Source organism: Equus caballus, chromosome 2, assembly GCF_041296265.1.
Source record: "Equus caballus isolate H_3958 breed thoroughbred chromosome 2, TB-T2T, whole genome shotgun sequence".
In the NCBI taxonomy this organism is placed as follows: domain Eukaryota; kingdom Metazoa; phylum Chordata; class Mammalia; order Perissodactyla; family Equidae; genus Equus; species Equus caballus.
Window position 1 is genome coordinate 30,613,142 of NC_091685.1, and position 23,710 is coordinate 30,636,851.

At 45.4% G+C, this 23,710-nt stretch overlaps 1 protein-coding gene and 1 long non-coding RNA gene across 5 annotated transcripts in view; one reads left to right on the forward strand and one right to left on the reverse strand.

Annotated features, from left to right (window-relative positions):
- The first annotated feature begins 38 nt into the window (after positions 1-38).
- Positions 39-6,760, forward strand: LOC138923208 (uncharacterized). The gene is made up of 2 exons (XR_011436511.1): positions 39-1,062; positions 1,946-6,760. It is a non-coding gene; the product is annotated as an uncharacterized lncRNA (long non-coding RNA).
- Positions 6,761-18,439: 11,679 nt separating this feature from the next.
- The window catches only part of NIPAL3 (NIPA like domain containing 3), a 48,049-nt gene continuing 42,778 nt past the window's right edge, over positions 18,440-23,710 (reverse strand). For all 4 annotated transcript variants that reach the window (XR_011436512.1, XM_001501269.6, XM_070260725.1 and 1 more), the window contains one exon: positions 18,440-22,261. Coding sequence is in view for 2 of the 4 variants with exons in the window: in XM_001501269.6 (XP_001501319.2) it covers positions 22,062-22,261 (200 nt within the window). In the remaining 2 variants the exon portion in view is untranslated. The remainder of the gene's footprint in view (positions 22,262-23,710) is intronic.

Sequence of the window (23,710 nt, forward strand, 5' to 3'; positions counted from 1 at the left end):
CGTTGGGGCGCGCGCACGTGGCCCGCCCAGCTGGGTTTGCGCGCTCCCAGCGCGTGCGGCGGGGCTCTTAGGCACCCCCGACGGCAGCACCCCTTGGCGTCTACCCACCGGGAACGGAGACAGCTTATCTCCTTTTCCTGCTGAGCCCGTTAATGTCGCCCACAAGAATAGTTAGTGGGAACGTCATGAACATTTCCTGGGGCCGGTGACTGTGTACACTGCGCCGCGTGCTTCACCTCGTTCGACCTCGCGGTTCCCGGCGAACCGGATGTTCTCCTCCTTTTATGGAGGACGAGGGCTTCCACGAGCTTAATGGCCGCAGGAGAGGCGGCTCGTCGGGAGCTGAGCTGGAGGCAGCGCGGGCTGCGCGACTGCTCATCCTGAGCTCTTAACCGGGATGCCTCCTCCTGCTGCTCGTCCTCCTCTCTCCCTCCACCTTCTCCTCCCTTCCTTTCTCTCCTCCTCTTCACCTTATGTACAATAGTGATATTTATATTTTTAGTGCTTTATTTTCCGTTTACAAAACACTCCTCACGCACCGTCTTGCTTGATTCTCTTAGAAGGCCCTGGCGACACGGGGGGCATAATTACGCTTATTTTACAAAGAGGAAGAGCAAGGGCCTGAGCTGTTCGATGAGTTTCCAAAGTTACAGCGGTAGGATTGGGGCTTTGAGGCGCAGATATTAATATTTATTTTATTATTATTACTTTTACAAGGCATCGGAGCCAAGCTTGGAAGGGAGACTGTCTCTTCCCTTAGCTCACTGAGAGGGAAACAGAGGCAGAGAGCAGGAAAGGAATTTGTCTTCAGCGTGTGCAGTTGGAAGATCAGCTTGGCTCACCCGCGCGTGGCCCCCGAAGGCAAAGTGAAGCAAATTGAATGTGGAAACCAAGGAAGCAGTGTTGTCAGGCACTCAGCACCTGGGTCGCAGGCAGGAGAAGGATTCAAATGTGTGGAAGACACCCAATCTCCGTTAGATCTAAACTAAGGGAGCGGGGTTGGATCATGGCCGCCATCACTCTTTGACAGCTGGCACTGCGCCCATCGCAGAGACGCACCAGGTGGATCCCCGCCCCCTTGCTTCCTGCTCGTTGCTTCTGTAATGTGTGCTGCTTCTAACCCTGCTGTCCCTGCTCCCCACCTTGATCTAACCACGAGCTTCCCTTTCGTTCATTTAACAAATATTATGAAGAGTCACTTCTTTCAACAAGGTCACCCTAAGAACCTCAGTAAGTTTCTTCTCTAAATTCATCTAACACAGCAACTTGGGTAAAAAGTTGAGTTTTCAGGTCCGAGGAGTTTGGAATTGTTCACCCTGTAGCTCCGCTTGAGGATCCATAATGCGTGCTCCCACAGAAATGGCCCTCCAGGGTCCTAGCGTGAAAGACTGGCTTAGCCTTGTCTCACTCAGAGTTTCCCTGAGGTCTTAGGCCCTACGCCGGGCACTGGCTTGCGAGAGTAAGGCCCACACAAAGCTACCCCTCCAGGAGCTCACAGATAGGGGAGACGGATAAGCCAACAACTAATTGTGATACAGTTTTATACCTGCACAAATACAGGCATTTGCAAAATGCTGACAGAGCAGAGGAAAAGAGGGAGCAGTTCTACCTGGAAAACTGAGGGAAGGAGTCACAGTTAAGAGGCTATTTGAGTAGGAGTTTTCTAGGTAGAGAATATGGAAAGGGCATTCTGTAATAATAACAGCATATTAAGAGACATATAGGTATACCTTCGTGTTGATCTTTGGGCTAAGGTATTAAATATCATTAGAGTCTTTTTTTTTTTTTTTTGCATGCAATACATCAAACTGGGTTAAGAAACAAATGAACAGAAAAGTTGTGGGCTTCAGGCATGCCTGGATCCAGGGGCTTAAAACTATGATATCAGGATTTAGTCTTTCTTCTCCGTTTCCTAACTGTGTTTTCCTTTGTGTTGACTTTTCAGTCTCAGGCTGCCCTTCCCAGAGAGACGGCAGAATGACTGCTTACAGCTTGAAATCACATCCTTACTGACAGAGTTTCTTTCCCTGGATGCTGTCAACAAAAGTCGTGGGATTGCATCTTGTTGGTATGAGCTGGGTTACTTGTGCATCAGTGAACCACTCTCTTGAGAAGGGGCGTGGAATATTCGGACAGCCCAGGCCTGGGTCATGTGCCCCCTCCAGAGCTGAGGTGTGGTCGGCAGCTCTCAAATCTCATGGACTAAGAAGTGGGAAGAGGTGACTTCCCATGCAAGTTGTTTTCTGTTGGTTCATTGAGATCTATGCTCCACCCTTTTCCTTCCTAATCTGTGCCTCAGGAGGCCAACCTGCACGGACTGCTTCTGTGGGTCCCTTATCCTCTGGCTCACAGTTGAATTTATCCAATAGAAGACATTGGAAGGAGGTCAGAGGGTTGGAGGAGGATGGAGTCAGGGAATTATTCCACACATCCCTTCCCTTCCAGGTCACTGCAGGTTGGCTGCATACATCCACTGAGCCTTCCGGCAAGGGACCCTCTTCATACAGGTCTCTGTCTGGTTATGTTAAAGTCTCCCTTCTCTTGGCCCAGATATGGTAATGGCTCCCTAGCCTCACTCCTTCTGTGTCCCTCAACCCTAGCCACACATCTGTAAATAACCTTTCCCAAACTCACCTCAGGTTAGCCTTTTGCTGGAACCCCATGGTTGCATTCACCAAGAGCAATTCAAGTTTCTATTAGCAAAAGAAAGGGAAATGGTAAGGAGCAGGCAAGAGCAATAAGATAGCAATGCCGGTTTGGTAGAGCTGTTGCAATACTGAAGACTAGAGATGACAGTGGCTTGGGCAAGTGTCATAAGGGAGGAAGTTGTGAAAAATAGCATGATCCTGGCTCTGTTTTAAAGGCAAGGGTAACAAAATTTACTGATGAATCACATGTGAGTTATGAGCATTAGAGAGGAGTTGAGGGAGGAAGCAGTTGGAAGACAGATCTGGAGCCCAAGAGTGAGCTCAGATCAGGCAGTGATTCGGGAGGGAGGCATGGTGGGTAGTTGAAATCATGGGCTCAGAGGAGATGACCCTGTGGACTAGAACACAAAAAAGTGCAGAGGGCAGAATCCAGCACAACATCAGTCTTTCCATGGTGGACAGAGGAAGAGCTGCCATCTCATGTTCATCAACTAGGTTGTGAGCAACTGGAGAACACGAAGGGGACCTTCCACGTCTTTCCTCTTTACCATCATGTCCAGCAAGGCTCTGGGCACACAGTGTGTAAGAAACACTTGTTTGATGAACTTTATGCAGTTTCACATTTCTAACCCTCCCTTGCTCCTCACTGTGAGGTTTGAGTTACAGGCAGAGAGGAAAAGAGAGGGAGAAACTGATCTCTTGGGACTCAGTCCATTGAAAGTCGTGGCAAGGTTGACAAGCATTTTGCTCTGCTGGAAAACTCGGTAGAAACTGTGAGATGATGCTATGGATCCTGAGCCGCTCATCTCTTGCCTTTCAGGAGAATTTCCAGACAGATGATTTCATTTCAGATTTTGTTGTTTTTATTTGAGCGGACTTAAAAGTCAATACTTTAAAAAGTCTTTATTAGGTTTGTGCTATGGAAGTAAGGGAAGTGGTAAAAGATATCTTTCTCACACTCAAATGTTGCTGGTGGGAAAAAGGATACAACCATTTTTGGCGATTGTTTGCCACTTTATCAAGCTAAATGTACACCCACCCAGAAATTCCACTCCTAGATAGATTTCTCAAGAGAAATGTAAGCAAATGTATATACACACATACATAAAAGGCTCATGCAAGAATGCTCTTAACATCTTTATTCATAATATCCCCAAACTGGAAATGTTCTATATGTCCATCAAAAGAAGAATGGGTAAACTATGGCATATTCAGAGAAATACTACACAGTCATGAAAAAGAACGAACTACTAATACACCTAACAACATAAATAATTCTTGAAAGAAATTGTTGAGCAAGAGATGTCAGACACCACACAGCTGTAAATGTATGACTCCATTTATGTGAAGTTCAAGACAAGGCAAAACTAGTCTATGTTGACAGGCATCAGAATAGTGGCTGCTTCTGACTGGTGAGGTTGATTGGAAAGGGACACAGGGCACATTCAGGGGTTATGGAAATGTTCTTTCCATGTTGTACATTTGACACATATTTATTGGATGTTTGCTATTTGCCAGGCACTGTTCTAGGCACTGGGAATATAGCAGTGAACAGACCAAGGCCCTGCTCTTATACAGACCTACCTCGGTTCTTTTCATTGCCTGCATAGCATCAATGCTTTTAAATAGGAAAAAAGTGGCCTTTCTTTAAATATAGCCAATGACAAGTCTGAGGAACTTGCTTCTCACTCATTTTTTAGTTGCTGGTGGGAAGACAGCAAAATATACTGGAAAGAGCATGAGCTTTAGGGGGTCTGCTCCATAATTAACTGGTTGTGTGATCATCCAGCAAGTTCTTTAAACCCACTGGACCTTACTTTTCTTATCTGTTAAATGGCATTGATGATACCTGCTTTGCAGGGTTCTTTTATAAAGTGCCAGACACACTACAGATCTCAGTAAACATTAGTTGGTTTATAATCAGTTTACAAGTAAATTTTATTCAGGGCAGCAATGTGCTGCCTCCCTTGCAGCGAGATATGACTTAATTTTGCCTAGTGAGATGTGAGCAAAAGGAAGCTGACTTAGCTGAGAGAGGTACCCTTTGCCCTTCTACTGTTCCTACTTCTTCTAGCCTGCAATTAAATATGATGGCTGGAGCTCCAGCAGCCATTTTGGAGCAGGAGGTAACCTTAAAGATGGAAGCCACATGCTGGGATGGTGGATCAAAAAGATGAGAAACCTGGATCCCTTGTGACACTGGAGCTGCCATACCAGTCCTGGGTTGCCTATATCCAGACTGCCTTTACTTGGGAGAGAAATATTCTTCTATATTGTTAGATGTCTGTTGCAGCCAAACCTAATCTCAACTGATATACCCTGTTAAGTGATCCCACAGTTTCCTGTACTACTTTTCATAGCATATATCACAATTGTAATTAAGAGAATAAGTATGCAAATACTGTGTAATGCCTAAGTCCCCAACTAGAATATCAGTTCCATGGGGGCAGTCTGTTCACTGATAGATCCCCAGCTCCTACAACAACATCTGGTTCTGATATACAGCAAGTACTCAATAAGTGTGGAAGAGAGGATGAAGGGGAGGAAACAGCTGCTTCTGATTGTGAGAGAGCGCGTGAGAAAGGAAGAGGGCTGCACATGGAAGCTTGCCTGCCAGTGATCCCTCCCCACCCCCACCCCGGCTCATTACTGTGCATCTGGGTGCACTAGATATTTTAATTCATGATCTGCCACATACTCTAGATCTCCTATGGGATTTGCCTCACAGATGACAGCCTTTTTTTAAGAGCCTTAAGTTAACCTGCCTCCCTGGTAACACCCTCATTTGTCTCCCACTCCTGGAAAATCAGTCTTCCCCCACAAGTGAGTTGCACATGATCCAATCCCTCGCTGGAGGAGTGACACTTCTTATCAGCACCACATTCAACATTGGTTGGGAGATGAGTGATGTCAATTTTTGATATTTTTTTATTTTATCATTATAAAAATTAGAGTTGGCCTATATAGGTCACTTGAAAACAAAAGGATAAATAAGAAAATTAAAATCACTTACAACCTCATGGTTTAGAGATAGTCACTATTCAATAATTTGATATATTTCCTTCCAATCTTTTTTATTCTTTTTTTTTTTTTTTTTTTTTGGTGAGGAAGATTGGCCCTGAGCTAACATCTGTTGCCAATCTTCCTCTTTTTTTATTTCTCCCCAAAGTCCCAGTACATAGTTGTATATCCTAGTTGTAGGTCATTCTAGTTCTTCTATGTGGGATGCCACCACAGCATGGCCTGACGAGTGGTGTATAGGTCCGTGTCCAAGATCTGAACTGGCGAACCCTGGGCCACCAAAGCAAACTTAACCACTGCGCCACAGGGCCATCCCCCTTCCAATCTTTTTTTGTAAGATTAGGTATCATTGGAATCATTCAATTTGGATCTTCCATTTATTTTGGTTAACATTATATTGGAAGCATTTCCTTGTGTTTTAAAATACTATTTTAAAATATGCCTTTTAATGGCTACATAATATTGCATTGTGTGTATTCTATTATTAATGTAATCATTCATTGTTGGAATCAAGATTTCTTTGGAATTTTCTCTTATATAATTAACTATACAATGGATACCTTTATATAAAAACATATTGTTGCATTTATGGATATTTCCTTAGCATAGATTTCCAGAAGAGGTTACTAGGCAAAGAGGCATGAACATTTAAAAAAACCCTTATTGGAAATTGACAAAATGCATTTCAGAAAGGTTCTTCAAACCATACACTCCCACATCTTCAGTGTATGTCTTACCACATCCTCAATAATATTGGGTATTGTGTTTAATTTTAAAAGCCTTTCCTGTTTGATAGGCAAAAACAACCCCATGGCATCTTGATTACAGGAGAGGATGAACATGTTTCATGGGTACTTCATTTGAGAACTGCCAAAATTCTTTCTCCATTCTTCTATTGAGCTATGAACATTGTATGGTTATAAGAACAGCTTATACATTGTAGATGGTAACCCTGTGATTATTATATTTGCTGAAATTTTCTCATTTTGTGATTTCCCTTTTGAATTTTTCTTTTTTTTGATATACAAGCATTTAAACATTTTTGTTTATGTAAATGTACCAATAATTTACTTCATAAATTTTTCGCTTGCTTTTCCGCCTTGCTGACATTTAATTAATAGTGACCTTCATCTTTTTGATGACTTCTATCTTCTGCATTTACCACTTTAGTTTAATTGAAATTTATTTTAGTATAAAAATACGAGGTAAGACTCTAACTTAAATTCTTTTTCCAATGATTCTAACATCTAACATTCTAACAAGAATCCATTTAACCCACTGCTTTGTATATATACAATTTAGTATATATAGAGACAGTATATAGATATTTCTGGGTTATTTCTTTTGTTTCATTGATCTAGCTGTTCATAGAAACTGTTTTGATAATTTAGTTTTATTATCTGGAAAGGAATGTCAGGGTACACGTATTTCCAAACACTTTGCACAAAAGTTTTACCAATGTATGCTGCCTGCTCCCCACCTCCCCTTCCCACGACCCTCCACCTTGAGCAGTGGATGAGAGCGCCTCCCTCAGGGCTGCGGGCGCTTTACTTAAAAGTTTTCAAAAAACTGCAGGCTCACATCCTGGTTGTGCTACTGACTAGTTGTTTAACCGTGAGCGAATCTCACAGGCATTAAGCCTGGGTCCTTTTCGACTTAATGGAAATAACCGTGGTACGTCCCTCATAAGATGGTTTTGAGGCGCAAATGAATTATGTTTTGAAAGCTCCCGGAAAACTATAAAATCTTAATAAAAATGTGGACAATTAATAAGTATTACATTTTTATAAAGGGAAATATGTCTTTAAAAAACCCACTCCTGCATAGTTTTGAGGATTGGGTATGGATCTGTGTTCTGGAGCCTGGATGCTGCATTAGAGTTCGTCTTGCTGTGTTGCTCTGAGTTGCAAAGAATCACTTCTATTCGCTTGCACACTCCCAGGCTGCAGCACGAACAGCAGATCCGTTCGAGAGCAGCCGTGCCACTCCACGCTGGAACGAGCTGCTCTTTAAATGCTGCAGTCCTTGAATTTGTTAGGAGGAGATATTATTTCCTGATTAATTTGAGCTGCAGATGGGTCGGGAATAATAAGAGGGAGATGACCATAATCAGGAAGTGGGTGGGGCACAGAGAGCAAAGGAGAAAATGGAACATTAAAAACGGGCAGCTGCATGAACTGCCCAGGGATTCAAATGATTTTGATTTTTCTTGACTATTCATCAGGGCTTGATCAGGAGACAGAAATCACACCGGTGATTTGAACAGAAAGCATTATAAAAAAACGTTTCCTAGATATAAACTTGTTGACTAGTAACTGCACAGGGTAAAAAAAAGTCCAAGGGAGCATAGAGGCAGCATGCACAGGAGGCAGCTTCCATTCCTAGGGCGAAAGGAACCAAGGGCAGACATTGTGAGTATTAAAACATAGAAGATAGGATATTCAGCAATAAAAAGGGACGAAGTACTGATACATGCTGCCACTTGAACGAACTGTGAAAACATGCTGAATGAACGGAGCCAGCCGCACACGTCCGCAGGTTGTGTGACTCCATTCATATGAAAGGCCAGGAGAGGGAGATCTCTAGAGACAGAAAGCAGAGCAGTGGTCGCTGGGAGGGTCGGGATCGGGGATAGGGAGGTGACAGCTGAAGGGTATGGGGTTTCTTTTTTTTTTAAATTGTGGCAAAATATACATAACATAAAAGTTACCATTTTAGCCATTTTTAAGTGTGCAGTTTAGTGGCATTAAGTACACCTGCACTGAGGTGTGACCATCACCATCACCCACCTCTAGAACCATTTTCATCTCCCCAAATTGAAACCTGGTACCAATTAAACAATAACTCCCTCCCCCCGCCCCCCCCAAGCACCACTCTGCCTTCTGTCTCCGTGACTCTGACTACTCTAAGTGCCTCACACAAGTGGAATGACACAGTATTTGTCCTCTTGTGACTGGCTCTTTTCACTTAGCATGATGTCTTCCAGGCTCATCCCTGTTGTAGCATGTGTCAGAATTTCCTTCCTTTCGAGGCTGACTAATATTCCACTGTATGCATACAGCACGGTTTGTTTATCCATTCATCTGTTAATGGACGTCTGATTAGCTTCCACCTTTTGGCTGTTGTGAATAATGCTGCTATGAACACGAATATCCAAATATCTGAGTCCCTGCTTTGAATTCTTTTGCACATGTACCCAGAAGTAGAATTGCCGGATCATATGGTAATGCTGTTTTTAATTTTCTGAGGAATCTCCACACTGTTTTCCATAGCGCCAGCATCATTTTACATTCCCACTAGCACGAGGGTTCCGGTTTCTCCACAGCTTCACCAACACTTATTTTCTTTTCCAGGTTTCTTTTTGAGGTGATGAAAATGTTCTAAAATTGACTGTGGTGATGGTGCATGTATCCGTGGTTCTACCAAATCCATTGAATTATACACTTTAAAGGGGTGAATTGTATGGTATGTGAATTACGTCAATAGAACTGTTAAAACAAAAGATAAGAGGAGGGAGCCAGCCCTCTGAGGAGGGTGCTGATGTCTCTGAGGGGGCCTGTGAAGCTGGTTGTGCAAGAGCTGGAAAGAACTGGAAAACGAGACGGAGCTGCTGCTTGGCGAGAGTGAGGAGGTGCTGCTGGGTGACGTGCCTAGGACAGGACACAGACGGGAAGGAGCGAGTCCCTTCCTCCTCCTGCTGCCTCACAGTCTCCCTCACAGGCCCCGACCAGGGAGCAGCTGGCAAAGCAGGAGGGTGGTGTGCAGAGTCCGGCCCCGGCATCCCAGAGCCATCCCCTGGAAGGGCGGGGTTGGAGCTGAGAGAAAAGAGCTTAGTGACTCGCTGTCTTGATCAGTTCTGGCTGCTGTAACGAAATGCCGAAATGCCGTAAACTGGGTGGCTTATCAACAACAGACATTTACGTCTGGGTTCTGGAGGCTAGAAGTCTGAGATCTAGTGCCACGTGACTGGGTTCTGGCGGGTGTCCTCTGCCTGGCTGACAGCTGTCTTCTTGGGTGTCCTCACATGGTGGGGAGGGAGGGAGCCAGCTCTCTGGCCTCTCCTTTTAGGGCACTAATCCCGTTCATGGGGGCTCCACCCTCATGATCTAATTACCTCCCAGTGGCCTCACCTCCTAATACTGTCACATTGGGATTAGGGCTTCAACATAAGAATTTTGGGGGGACACCAACATTCAGTCCCTCACACTTGCTCACCTTGGTGACTAGAAGACATTCTCCTCCAGTATGACTAAGGCTAGCTTTACAATCTGAGACTGTCTGCAAGAGGGTCATCAAAAAGATACCCACGGGGGCCAGCCCAGTGGCACAGCGGTTAAGAGCACACGTTCCACTTCTCGGCAGCCTAGGATTAGCCTGTTCTGATCCCAGATGTGGATGTGGCACCACTTGGCAAAAGCCATGCTGTGGCAGGCATCCCACGTATAAAGCAGAGGAAGATGGGCATGTATGTTAGCTCAGGGCCAGTCTTCCTTAGCAAAAAGAGGAGGATTGGCAGTAGTTAGCTCAGGGCTAATCTTCCTCAAAAAAAAAAAAAGAAAAAAGATACCCACAAGCTTGGAGATAAGGTTAAACTCGTAAAATCCATTCCCAAGTAGAGGAGAGACATGTCTTTGGAATAGCAATCCCCCTTCCTCCCTGAAGTGACTGAAGTATGGCCTCAAGATCAGATGAGACGCAGGAAGCTAAAATCTAAGCACGAAGCTCTTTGACTTCGACCTCGTGGCTCTGTGCCCCCACTTAATACTGCTCCTTCGCTTACGGAAAAATAATAGCAACCACTAACATCGTTGAGACTTTATCGTGTGCCAGGCATTGTTCCATGCTACATCCTTACAGCAGCCTACAAGGGAGGCAATACTATTATCTCAACTTTACAGACGAGGAAACTGCGGCTCAGAGGGGTTATGTACTTTCCCAAGGTTGCAGGAGAGTAAGCCCCGGGGCCTGCACTCTTAGCCCCGATGCTGTGCTGCCTCCCGGTGCCCTGCCTGGGCTTCTCTGTTCTTCCTGGACAGCCATGTGGTCTTCCTTCAATCAGGGGGCAGCATCACCAAAGATCTCGATGACATGAAAAACCCACCTAAGTGATCAAACCAGAGATCGTGGCGCGTGGTTGTGCTACAACATGCGTGGCCCCCTGAGTGGGTTTCAAATGCCACCAGCATTCACCTTGATGTTGCCAGCTGTCTGGACGACTAGGCTGACATCATCCTCTCACAGAGTGTAAGGGGATGCTTGGTGAAGACCTAAATAGACATTCTGAAGCCGGAAAAGTCTACCACTTGAAATATTTTCTGACTCCCAGGGTGGAGGCTTGAGTCGCCTCAGTTCCTGGAGGGCCCGCTGAGTTGGGCTTTTTGAGGAAGCAGATGTAAATCAAATCTTGAGGAAAGACTTGCTCTGTCTGGGCCTGGTGGGCTCAGTCAGGTCTGGACTCTCAAGTGCTCAGGGGTTCCTGGTGGAGGAGAAGCGGGTGGGGAGCTGGCCCGGGGTGTGGAGGCCCACCTGGACCCAGGTGACACTCCTGCTGATGAAGGGCCCCTGAGGTTCTGTCTGGCCCTGTGGGCACACAAGAAGCCTTTTCCAGGGGCTGCTGAGGGCCTGTCCCACGCTTTGAAGGGGAGGCCTGCCTCCTCTCTAGGACCAGAGAGGGTGAGGGGTGTGTATATCAGCTGGAGGTCACCAGCAGGGGACAGCTGACCATGCTGAGTGCGGTCTCAAAGAGGCTACAAGAGCAGATCAGATGGGTCAGAGTGGAAACCCCAACAGACGTGGCAGAGCACACAGTACGCTGGAAACATTTTCTGAGAATCTCTCACAAAAGCAGAAGAGGGGGGTGGGGGAGGGAATGTCACATGGAAGGGAGTTAATTTCCAACTATTAGAAGCCTGGGCTAACATAATCTGGGTGTAAAAAGGAAAAGTACTGGTAGCCAAAGTCCTGATCTAGTGAAGCTGGGCTGTACGGGTTAAAATTGAAGCATCAATTAGATAAACACATTTATCCAAGGGGACCATTCGACTGATCAAGCTGTGGGTTTTAGGTGATTTGGCTTAAGGTGGAATGACTCAGAATCCTGACGTCTCTCTTGCCTTTTTACTTCAAAAGTACCCCATGTCGCTTTGAGCCTTTTCTGAACATCCAAGTTTTCAGATTTTAAAATGGCAGCAGCAGGTTGGAGATGCCCACAGAGTCTGTTTTCTTTCTCCCTTTGAGTCACTGTGATTTATTTCGATCCGAATGGCCACCCACACCTTATAGGAGTTTGCTCTCTTTCACAAGGTGAGGCACAGACTGAACTGGATTCGGAGCAGCTTTCACACCGAGAACCTATCGTTACTTTTAGCCCACCTGAGCGGGCACCACGTGGGGGCACCTGGAAAGGCCCCTCGGTGGCCAGGGCCTGCTTCCTGGGCACGTGCGAACTGTGCACTCGTGCAGGGCCCCACCCTCAGAAGGGCCTCACGCTTGGCTTAGTGCTCTGCTTTTGCCATCTTGAAATTCTTAATAATTCCATCTTTGAACATCTTTCTGTTTGTAAACGAAGTCTGATGGGACAGTGCCACCCGTGCATGAGCAGGGAAGGGAAACACAGTCTGAGTCCAGCATTTTTTGCTGCCACATTTGCATATAGCATTCTCGATGCCCCCATGAACACAGAATTCTGTTGGATCCACGAGACGTCCGCAAAGCCAATAGAAGGTAACTGTCATGTGTGTAAGTCAGCAGGGGGCGGGGGGTTGGAGGGGGGAAGGACTGACATTCTGCAGAGGCCGCACTTTCCATTCCAACCCAACCTTTCTTCAAACGCAGAAAGAAGGCAGCAAACAAGGATCCCCATCGTGTCCTTCTTACTTGTGTTACTTCCCTGTGTCGGCCAACCCCTTACACTGAAAATGACGATCTAGAAGGAAAGGGAAAGATGGGGGCCACCCACGATTCCTTCTCTTTTCAGTCCCTCTTTCCTCATCAGTAAGCTGAGGCAGAGACTGTGGGCAGAACGTGCTCGTATCAACAAAGAAAGAAAAAGAGTTGAGTTAGTTTTGTGTAGGGTTTCCACTCTTCTGGTAAGAACAAAATACATATTCATGTACAAGCTACGAACTATGAATTGTATAATATTAGTGATTCCCATAGGAGTTAAGTGCCTTATATAAAGAAAATGAGTGGTAAAAAATTGTCACTTTAATGGCATTTTTTCCTGCTTTTTGAGCAAGGGGCCCCTGCATTTGCATTTTGCACTCGGTCCCAGAAATTAAGTAGCTGGTCCTGCAGATTTCCTAGTTTTGGCTGAAAAGTCTTGTCTCTGTCTTCTCTTGAACTCTTTTCTTGCCTCGTGGGCACCTGGGGCACCGGGTCAGGCTAGGCCAGCCCTGGGGCAGAGAAACGTCTGTCCTCCGCCCCTTCCAGGGCCGCCTTCCATAGCTTCCATCTCTTTTTCTTGGTTCTCTTACTTCCTACTTAGTCCTGACACTGAAATTTCACCATCCCTGCCTCACTTATAACATTCATCACACTTTGTATTGTTTGCTTCATTTTCTGACTCCTTTGTATGGGGTCTCTCTTTTGTTCATTGCTGTATATATAATAAGTGCTCAAAACCAGCTTTTTTTTTTCACTTTTTATTATGAAAATTTCAAGCATACATAAAAATAACGATGATAATTTAATGAACCCTGTGGACCACTGCCTTCTTTGTCTACATTATCCTGCCATTCTTGTTTCATCTCATTAATTTTAGTCTTTCTCTTTTATGCTTTTGCGTTTCCTCAAATGCCTTGTGGTTCTTGGCAGACAACTCCCATTAATGAATGAAGAGCTGTGTTGCTTACTGTGGCTGGCTGGTTGGATTTCCTTTGCAATTGCCTGGGTTTGTTTACCCAAAAGCTTACCATCCCCCGAACAAGAGGGGTGCTTTTTGTCTCTGAGGAGGGTCTATCCATCATCCATCAGCTTCCCCTTAAGGCGTGCTAGGGACTTGGGCAAAAGTGAGCAGGACTTGACTCTAGCGACAGAGTGCGTGAATGTTTATCACCCCCGCAGAGCTGTCTTTCCTTATTTTTCCTCCTGGTCATTATGGAGGTCCATTAGCTGCTTCAGCTCTGTCTTGCCTCCCTCTCTGCCCCAGTATCCTTCCCATGGGCCCTTCACAGCCAAATCTCTCCCACTGTTCAGAGTAATCCTTAGGGCTCCACGTGGGGCAAATGCTGCTCTGTGTCTGTAGGGTGTATAAATAGTCTTCCAGTTAACCCCTCGGTGGCTGCCCAGAGCACACTTATTCTCGGTACCCAGCGACTCTGAGCCCAAAGCCGCTCTGGGATGAACGTGGGTGCTGAGGCTCCATGTTGAACACGAAGCTCTAACAGATATTTTTGGCATGACTAATTTTTTTTTTTTCTCTCCCACTTAAGTTCAGGGAGTGTGTCTTCTTCATCTCTGGTCTTCGGACTTACGCAGAGCCTCATGGATCTGAGTCCGTTTTATACGGCCTTGCCTCCAAACTCAGAGACACAGCATCAGCCTGTTTCAGAGCCTGAGCTTCAGCTCTGCAGGGTGCTCCTCCACCCAGTAACTCCAGCCTCTTCTCTGGCTTCCTCCAGCCCGCAGGTGGTAGCTACTTCTTACAATTGCGACCTGAGCGTTCTCTTTTGACCCTTTAAGTTGCCTAGCAAACCACTTTATACCTGGTTACCAATGCTTTCTATTCAGTTTTCTGTTCCAATAACCGGTGCGGTTTCTGTCTCCAGACTGGATCCTGAGTGATAAATAGCTGCCTGAGAAATTATATACTAAGTGTACTGAGGGAAAGAAAGATGGCTTGTCTCAGGGCGACTGCGAAGACTGACAAGCTAATGCTCCTAGGCTACCCCAGACTCAGAGAAACTTGCATTCCATGCTAAAAAATGCATTAAAAATTTAGAGGGAAAAGAATTATTGTCTGCTGATATAACAAAGGTCTAGATTTAAAAAACATACAGACTTTGGAGTCAGTTTTATCTGAGTTTGAATCCAGGCTCTGCTGCTTACAGACCAAATGGCTTTGGGCAAATGACTGAAATTTGAGTCTCAGTGTCTGTATTTGTAAAACAAGGATTGAACAGCTTCCTTGCAGGGCTGTTGTGAGAATGAAATGAGATAATGTGTGTAAAGTGCTTAGATAGCACCTGGCACGGAGGAAGAGCTCAGAGGATGTCGAATGCAGGATGTAGGAGCACTTCACGACGCGGTGGAAAGAGGATGAGACTAGAGATCATAAGACCCGAGTTCTAGTCCTGTGTCTGCAACTGGCCAGTGGCCTCCCCTTCCGTCACATGCGTAACACCAAGTTTGAGTTAAATCAAAACAAGTTTGGTTCCCTAACACTCGTCTCATCTTATGGGCCTGCAGCAAAATGAGGCAAATAATGACATTGTCCTAAATTTTTCATAAAGCTAAATTATCAGTTTAAAGAATTATCCTTTATTGTGAGATTTTGCCCTTCTCTCTATTTTGGTGTTAATGTCCTGTTTTAATGAAATGATGGTATAGTAGGGTATTGTTTTCTTTCAATGCCCTTATTTGACAAAATAAGAAGTTTGAGCAAGAGCAATGGGTGGAGACTTGCCCGACCACATATTAAAGCATAGCCTCAGTTAAAAGCCTCAATAATTTAAACAGTGTGCTACTGGTGAATGAATAGGCACACAGTCCTATGGAACGGAGTGGAAAGTCCAGAAAATACAGAAATTTAGCATATTATACAAGTGACATCTCAGTTCATTCGGGCCAAGCTGGACTATTCCACAGATGGAACTGGGATAATGTGGTAACTATCCGCACAAAATTAAGTTGGCTCCATCCTTTGCCTTGTACACCAGGACAAAGTCCAAGAGGCTCTCAGATATAAATGTAAAACAAAACCATAAAAAGACTAGAAGACACAGGAGAATTCCTTTGTAACCCTGGCGTAAAGAAGACCTTTAGAACTATGATTCAAAATCCAGAAGCCATAAAAGAAAAGATTGATACATTCAACTACGTATATAAAAATGTTTGCATATATAAAGAACATAGTTATACAGAAAGAATTGAATTATATGTAAAACAAAACAAACAGATTTTCTCAGAGCAAAAAAAAAATACCGTAAGCAAATAAAAAAGCAAACAACAAACTTCGGGGAAATATTTGCAGTTCATATCACAAAGGGTCAGTCGATGCAAAATACAAATAGCACCTTCAAATCAATGAGACACCAACAGAGCCATAGAATAATGGGAAAAGAATGTGGACAGTTCACAGAAAAGGAAACACAAATGGTACGCAAATACATGCAAAGATGCTTAGCATCATCCATATGGAGAGAAACATCTGTGACTTGAAAATTCTGATAGACGGTTATTTCAATAAGTAGAAAACAATACAAGACCAGTTTCCTGAATCATCCTGGGATGCTTACACAGCCGGGCTTTATGAGATCAGGGTGACGGACAGCTGCATAGCTGTATTTCTGGTGCTGTTTCTTTAAGGACAAACAGGCTTTTGGAGAGTTAAAGACAGACTTTGTGGGTTTTTCTTTTTTTAACTTATGAAGGAATCCTGAGAATTAAGTGCATAAAAGTTTCTAGGGTGCAATGTTGAAGATTCACAATTCAGGGTAAACAGGAGAAGGCAGAAGATAACGTTCTTTCTGCCACATGAACCTTCTCCCTTTATACCTGGTGTCTTGGTCCATTTAGGCTGCTAGAACAAAAATACGGTAGACTGGGGGCTTAAACAACATGCGTTTGTTTCTCACAGTTCTGGAGGCTGGGAAGTCCAAGATCAAGGTGCCAGCTGATTCGGTGTCTGGTGAAAACCTGCTCCCTGGTTCCTAGACTTTTCACTGTGTCCTCAGCTGATGGAAAGGGTGAGGGGGCCCTCTGGGGTGTCTGTGATCAGGGCACTAATCCCATTCATGGGGCTCCGTCCTCAAGGCCCAATCACCTCCCGAAGGCCCACCTCCAAGTACCATCACACTGGGGATTCTGTTTCAGCGTATGCGTGTGGGAGACACAAACATTCAGTCTGTAGCAACTGGACAGTCTTCACAGAACTAACTGTGTTCTCACGTGAATATTTTACAGCATCACAAGGAGAAAATGTTTGTTTTGTGACTTGCATTTGTTTATAACTTTAATGCTTGGTCCATTGTTATATTTAATAAGGCTATAAAAAAACACTAGTGCTGCTGTTCCCAAGACAATCTTTCTCTTAAACTGGACTTGGACTTTGTTTTCCTCTTGTCTTTTGTTTGTTTAGACAAAGAAAGCTGAATTTATTTTTTGGTAAAGCTAATAAAAAATGAAAAATATTAAAAAGAACAAAATTAACTACAAAAAAAGTTAGTAACCCTTTGTCAATCTCTATTTAGAAATTTTACAATTCCATGAAATCAAAAAGTAAAAACAAGTAAACGGTAAAAACCATTAAATAACAAAAAAAATTGAGAACCATTTTTGTAGATTAACTACAAACGGTTGGTAACCCTTTGTCAATCTCTATTTTTAAATTGAACTGTTTCATGAAATCAAAAAGGCTGAGACTCGTGGATGATTCTAAAACCCCCTCCAACTCTATGATAGCTGGAATTTTATTTCCTTGTCTGGTTAAGAGTTAGATGGTGGTGCCATTGCAAATGGGGCCCTTATAGTCTCGGTTGATGAGCTTCTGTTTTTCCGAGTCTGCCTTCTACCTCGACACGGTGCTTCCCTCTCCTTTTCAGACAAAGGTCACGTCCTAACGTGTGGTGGACCCTACCCCACTGAAATCCGACCACACCAGGAAAGGCCGCACAGCAGAGGGGTGACGAGCTCAGGTCTGGGAGTCAGGCAGATCTGGGCTCACATCCTGGGTCTGCTGTTTACCAGCTATGTGACCCGAGTCTCAGTGTCTTCATCTGCAAAATTGGGATAATATTAAAACTCACCTCATGGAGTCGTTATAAAGAATTGAGATGTACATGGGTCTAAATATAGTGTGTGGCATATAAGTGCGTTATTAAATGTATGAGTATATCTGTATGACTCTCTCTGTGCATGTGTGTATAAATAAATATTTAGGCACTATATCACACCTGCCTTTGTAGACTGGAAACCTAGAATGAGTGCTTAATTAAGGAAAATCACAAGTGTTCATTATATAATTTTAAAAAGTATTTTGAAAATAAATAAAGAGGGAAACCACTCCTTTGATATAATGTCCTGATGGGATGCTGGACTTCCAAGACTTTATATCTATTAACTCATCTGAGCCTCATATAATAACCCTTAGGTAGATACTGTTATTATTCCTATTTCCCAGATGAGGCACAGAGAGTTTAAGTGACTTGCCTAAGGCCACACAGCTAATAAGTGGTGGAGCCAGGAATCAAACCTAAGCAGTATGGTTAGAGTTTATGTTTTTAACCACTGTAGGAAAAAAAAAAAAACCTTAATTCAGTCTCCACTGCAATTATGGGCATCTCTAGATCTGTATCGTCACTACAGCACCCCCAAGCTATGTGTGGATATTTAGATTTAAGTTAATTAAACTTAAATAAAACTAAAAATCCAGTTCCTAGGTTGCATTCACCACATTGAAAGTGCTCAACAGCCGCAAGCGGATAGCGGCTGCCTTGTTGGGCAGCACAGACATACGACATTTCCATCATCGCAGAAAGTTCCATTGGACAGCCCTGTTCTAGATAACTCTAAAAAATATTAGCCAAACAAAGACTCAAACTCAGTAGGGGTCACATGGATTTTCTTTAATTAAATACCACTTCATAATGCTATTTACAACTAGCACACACATTTTTGGAAAAATAAGACATGCCGTATCAGTCATGGGGTTAATGAAATATAAGCATCCACACAGAATACATATTCTAAGGTGACTTCATTTACATAGCTTCTCACAAAAACAGTGAATTGCTCTGCCTCTCAGCCAGGACAGGACGAGATTTGGAACTCACAAGGCCGAGGAGTGGAGGGTCCCCAACACTACGCGGACGGACGTCTTGCATCTACACGGCACCGCCAAGCCGGCTGGTTCCCCCGGAAGAGCAATGGAGGCGTCAGTCCTGCCTTCCCGCCCAGCATTCATTCCACGCTGCAAACCCTCCCATGACCCGAAGCCGAATGCGCCCGACGCATCCTCAGACCTGCAGCTTCCCGGGAGGGCCAGGGGGCGCCGAACTCTCAACAAAGCCCGCAGGCACCAGTCTGCGAAGAACTGGTGCTGATGTCCGATTAGGGAACCCCAAGTCCCAGCCTCCCAAGAGGGGGACAGAGTGGGGTGCGGAGAGGGAGACCAGGGAACAACTGGAAAGTTTAAACGCAAGTTTGGTGACGCTGCTTTAGGTGCTGCTGCTGGGAAGGAGAGAGAGGCGGGTTATTAATGTTGCCCAGAGCATTCGTGAGGGCTTGGGGGGGGCAGTGAGAGCCACGAGGAAAAATAGACTCAGGGCTGTGAGTGGAAAGCTGATGCCCTCCCCCCCGGCCTAACAGCAAGTGCTGCTCACCTGCCACCAGCAGACAGTCCATCTACACCTGGCGGCAAAGACTGAGAAGCCAGCCCAAGACAGAGTCAGAATTCCGGAGACCGCAGCAGTCCTCCGAGTACCCAGGTGACCTGCCCCTGCCTTCCACTCGGGAAACCACCACGCAGCTCTCTGATCATCCTTCCTAAGTTTAGGTTCCTAGGACGACGCCACCGCCCCAAACCTGAAGCAGGGGGCTGCCCAGGCCCAGCCGCAGTTCCTGGTGGCATTGACCCCTGATGGTCAGCAGACCTGCACTCTTATCCCCTCCTATCCTCCTCCACTGGCTCGAGGCCGAAAGGCCCATCCCAAAAACAGGGGAAGAGGGCAGAGTAAGGTTGGGGCACGTAACATGCCAAATGATCACCCGGTTTGAACATTTAAATGGCCTCCCTGCTCACCTACCCTTTGTCCACTCTGCCCTGACACCCCCACCCCGCCCACCTTAGAAAAATCACTTCGCAAATCTGAATAGCAGTGCAACTGGATTTTAATTCCCCCTTTGCGTTTTGTTCTTGCAGACTTGCAGCTTGACCTTGAAAAGTGACTTATCCCTCAGATTCTTCCTCCACGCTGCATAAGGCCTCCTTTCAGATCAGGGCTGATCCTGTCATTCTCTTCCTCGTGACCCATCGATGGCTCCCATGCCCTCTAGAATACACTTTAAACTCCTGGGCCAGGCATGCAGGGCCCTCCAGGATTCCGCCTCCACTGCTTATCTTTCCAGCCTCCTGTCCCACCACCCTCCCTGGCTCTCCTTTCTTTGCCATCTCCCCCTCCCTATCTCTGTGCCTTTGCAAATGCTGGCCCTTCTACCTGGCGGTGATCACTCTACTTTCTATGCTTTGCTCAAATCTTAGCTAGGTTTGCCACCTGTCAATGAGTGGGGCCAAAATCATCTTCAATTCCGAACACCCCATTCTGGGCTCAGGGCCTGACCTTAGCAGGGCCTCATAACTGTCACTTTCTGTGGTTGGCTAATGCACTCAGCCTGCCCTGCCATAGTTTCCTGGCTATTCACGTCGCCGCTGGAGGGCAGGAACCATGTCTTATTTTTGTAGCCCTCACCATCCAAATGCTTAACAAATGCCTCATAAATATGGTTGAACTGAGTTGATACCTGTCCTAAAGGAAAAAAAGCTCACTGTCTGTTGCCTTCTCAGGCATGTAAGACACAATACAGAAGTGGTCAAGACACAGTAAGGAAGTAGTTATCACAGGCGACAGACATCAGTTTTTGAAGTCAAGGACTAAATCAGTCCTAAGCACAATCCACAAAAGTTAATGATCTATCAACACTGGCCTATTAACACTGTTATCCCGCCTATCAAAGGCTGCCTAGGGAAGCAGTTAGTGTGGTTTAAGTAGTAGTCGCTGGATGAGAAATGCCTCAGATCCTATGGGGATTATTCAACGCGCCCAAAGAACCCCAAAGAGGAAACAAGAAATAGGAATTCCAACTTTCCAGCAGGGGTGTGTGGGCCCCCGGGGGTTTAGCAGCCCATCTCTTTCCATTATTAGGTGTTCAAGGTGTGAGATCCTTAGATTATCTGACTCAGAATCACCTGTGCTGCCAGTTAAGCATGCAGACCCTTGGGCCCCGCCCCAGTCCCCCTTAATCAGAGTATCTGTGGTTGGGGTGTAGGCATTTGCATGTCACATAAACCCCCTAGGGGAGCCTTATGCTCATTAACGTCTGCAAACCTTTACCTGCCATTCTCAAGAGTATACGGTCAGTCTAGGGGAAGACAATCACGGACGCAGCTGAAAAGAAAGCAGCAGCCCCCTTTCTGAGAATGCTTGCTTCTCCCAGACACACGTGCACGGGGATGTGGACCCAGACTCTCCATCGACTCCAAGGACATTAAGCAATCACTCAGGCTTGGTTTGTTGCTCTGTACGGGAGAGGGTGGAGAGATGAGCGAGACTGTCTCTGAAATGAGCACACCCAGTCTCCCCAGAGGGCACTGGGGTGCAGGAAAATACACAGAAAACAGGCAGGTCTTCTGTCTCTCCTCTTACAAGTGATGTAATCACCTTTTGGAAGATGAATAGGGAGTTTTTTTCCTTTATAGGCTGAAGTATCATCTCCCCTGCTTCTGTCCTTTTTATTCTCCCCTTCTCTTAACCTCCCAGTTCCTTTAGGGGGAAAAAAAGCAATCAAGCAGCTCAGAGAACCAAAAACAAGTTAGTTTTCAGAATAGATCCAATATAAACACATCAAGCACATTTTCACTGGGAGGGCACAGACAATTGGAAGACAGGAGTGTATTTCCCTACAGGCCAGTGACAGAATGTTCCACCAGGGCCAGCCCACTCTGCCATGAGAGGGTGACACAAAGGTTATCGCGAACACAGAATCAGGAGTAAGATGGGTAGACATCAGGCCTGCACGTGAGGTGGGGGAAGACTAGAGTTAGCAGTCTCCAGTCTTTCACTGGATTTGGAAAGGAAGAGCAGAATCTCTGCCTTGCTTTAGCTCTGAAGAATGTGGTACCCTTGGGTCATTGACTGACAAAGCTCAGTTACATCCTCAAGAATGATAAAGGCTTTCCAAATCCCGCTGGGCTAAACCAGGCAGAGGCTGCATTCGTACCACCCAACTGGAATACTGCTTTCATCCCCCACCCCGCAGCCTTAACATTTGAAATTTCCAAGACCAAGATAACACACCCTTCGCCAGAGACAAAGGCTTTTCAAGATCCCCGTCCATGGAGTTCTTGGTTTAAAAAAAATAAGACTTAAAAGGTGAGTTTTAGAATTAGGGGTTGAACCACGGTCAGCACGGCTTGAGCAGTTACAAATGGAGGAAGGTGAGTCTCCTTCACGCGGCTCACTCCTTCTTAGTGTGTTCCAGGACTCGGTAGGGAACCCCAGAGGCACTTCTGGAGCCATGTTCTTCTTGCATGATGGGCAGTGTGGCAGGAGCGTAGATCTCAGAAATGTTGTCGTTGTTTTCCAGGGCCCCATAGGAAAAAGAAGCTTTGAGGTCAGGCTGGACTGTCATCCCCTTGTCATGCATGTTTTGCATACCTGAAATGAAATCATTTTTCCCAAATCATTCTGTGGTAAGGGGGCCAAAGGAGCCTGCATCTTCCTCTATCCCACCACACACTAATTATAGTGCTTGGGAGCTAATCATGTGCATTGTCAATTTCCTGAATGCTTTAGATTGAAAAAAGCACACCCATAAATATACACTGGAACTATTACAGTTGCTAAGCAACAAGGGATGAATCTTCAGGAAATATGCAAACAGACCAGCCACTGTCAAGAGAACCATCGGCTGGCCTAGGAGGAGGTGGGGACGTCTGTTTGGGCCACAGGCGGAGGGGAACCAGCACTGTGCTTTGAACGTGGTAGATGCCAACGTTTTTCTCATGAATGAAATCAGGATCCAGAAAACTTCATTATACTGTTGAGAGATGAGGGTGACTTTGTGTCACAGACACGTGATGGTGACAGATGCACCATGATGCTCAGAGGGAGAGTCTTGACCCTTAACATTAACATCCCTGAGCCACGTAAAGGGTAAAGTGTGATTTTGCTTATTACTTCTGGGCACATTAATGCTGGATTTCTATCTACATTTGAGGGCAAAGAATTTCATCATTAATTCCTTCAATGTGATGCTACAATTCTCCTCATCAGGTGGGACCTGGCCTTCTCTGAGGCCAGCTCTTTTCCTGGCAGGGAATTAAGACCCTTCAAATTCTCTTGCCCCCAGGTTGAGTCATAAGACATCGAATGCAAAGTGTCTTCCATGAAACTATGATGATAACAGCAGCTGACGTCTGACTGCTTCATACGCCCTGGGCCCTGGGCTGAGTGCTTTAAATAGTAATAGTAACAATAACAGCAACAATGATAATAGCTCATGTGGACTGAATGTTCCGTTGGTGGCGGGCACTGTTCTGAACACTTATGAAGTCTTATCTCATTTGATGCTCACAACTGCCGATAAGGAGAATGAGGCAGTTGGAGGTTAAGTAACTTGCTTCAGGTCACAGAACTAGTAAGTGGCAGCGCCAGGTTTCAAACTCAGGTGGTTTAAACTCTGAAGCCCAGACTTTTAACCCGAATGCTGTGTGGCCTCCCATATACACTTGCATTTATGCCCAAAAATCCTATGGCAGAGATGCGCTACTATCTTCATTTTCTGGATAAGAAAGCAGATTCAGAGAGGTAAAGTTGTCCAAGGTCACACAGCTAACGGGAGACAGGGCTGGGATTTGACACCAAAGCCCATACTCTTATCTACTCTGCAAACGACCCAGCACGTGGAAGGCCCTTTGCTTCCACATTGCACAAGACTTAGCTGATGGTCCTTTGAAAGGTACAGTTTAAGAGTCTGTGGTTTGGACTTTTGGGGTGGGGGCTGGAAGAGGATGAGGGCTGCCTGCTCTTCAGGGAAGAGAGCTGGCTTTCCAGGCAGGACTGAGCTTTCGGATTTTGTCAATGTTCTCCAGCCACAGACCACCA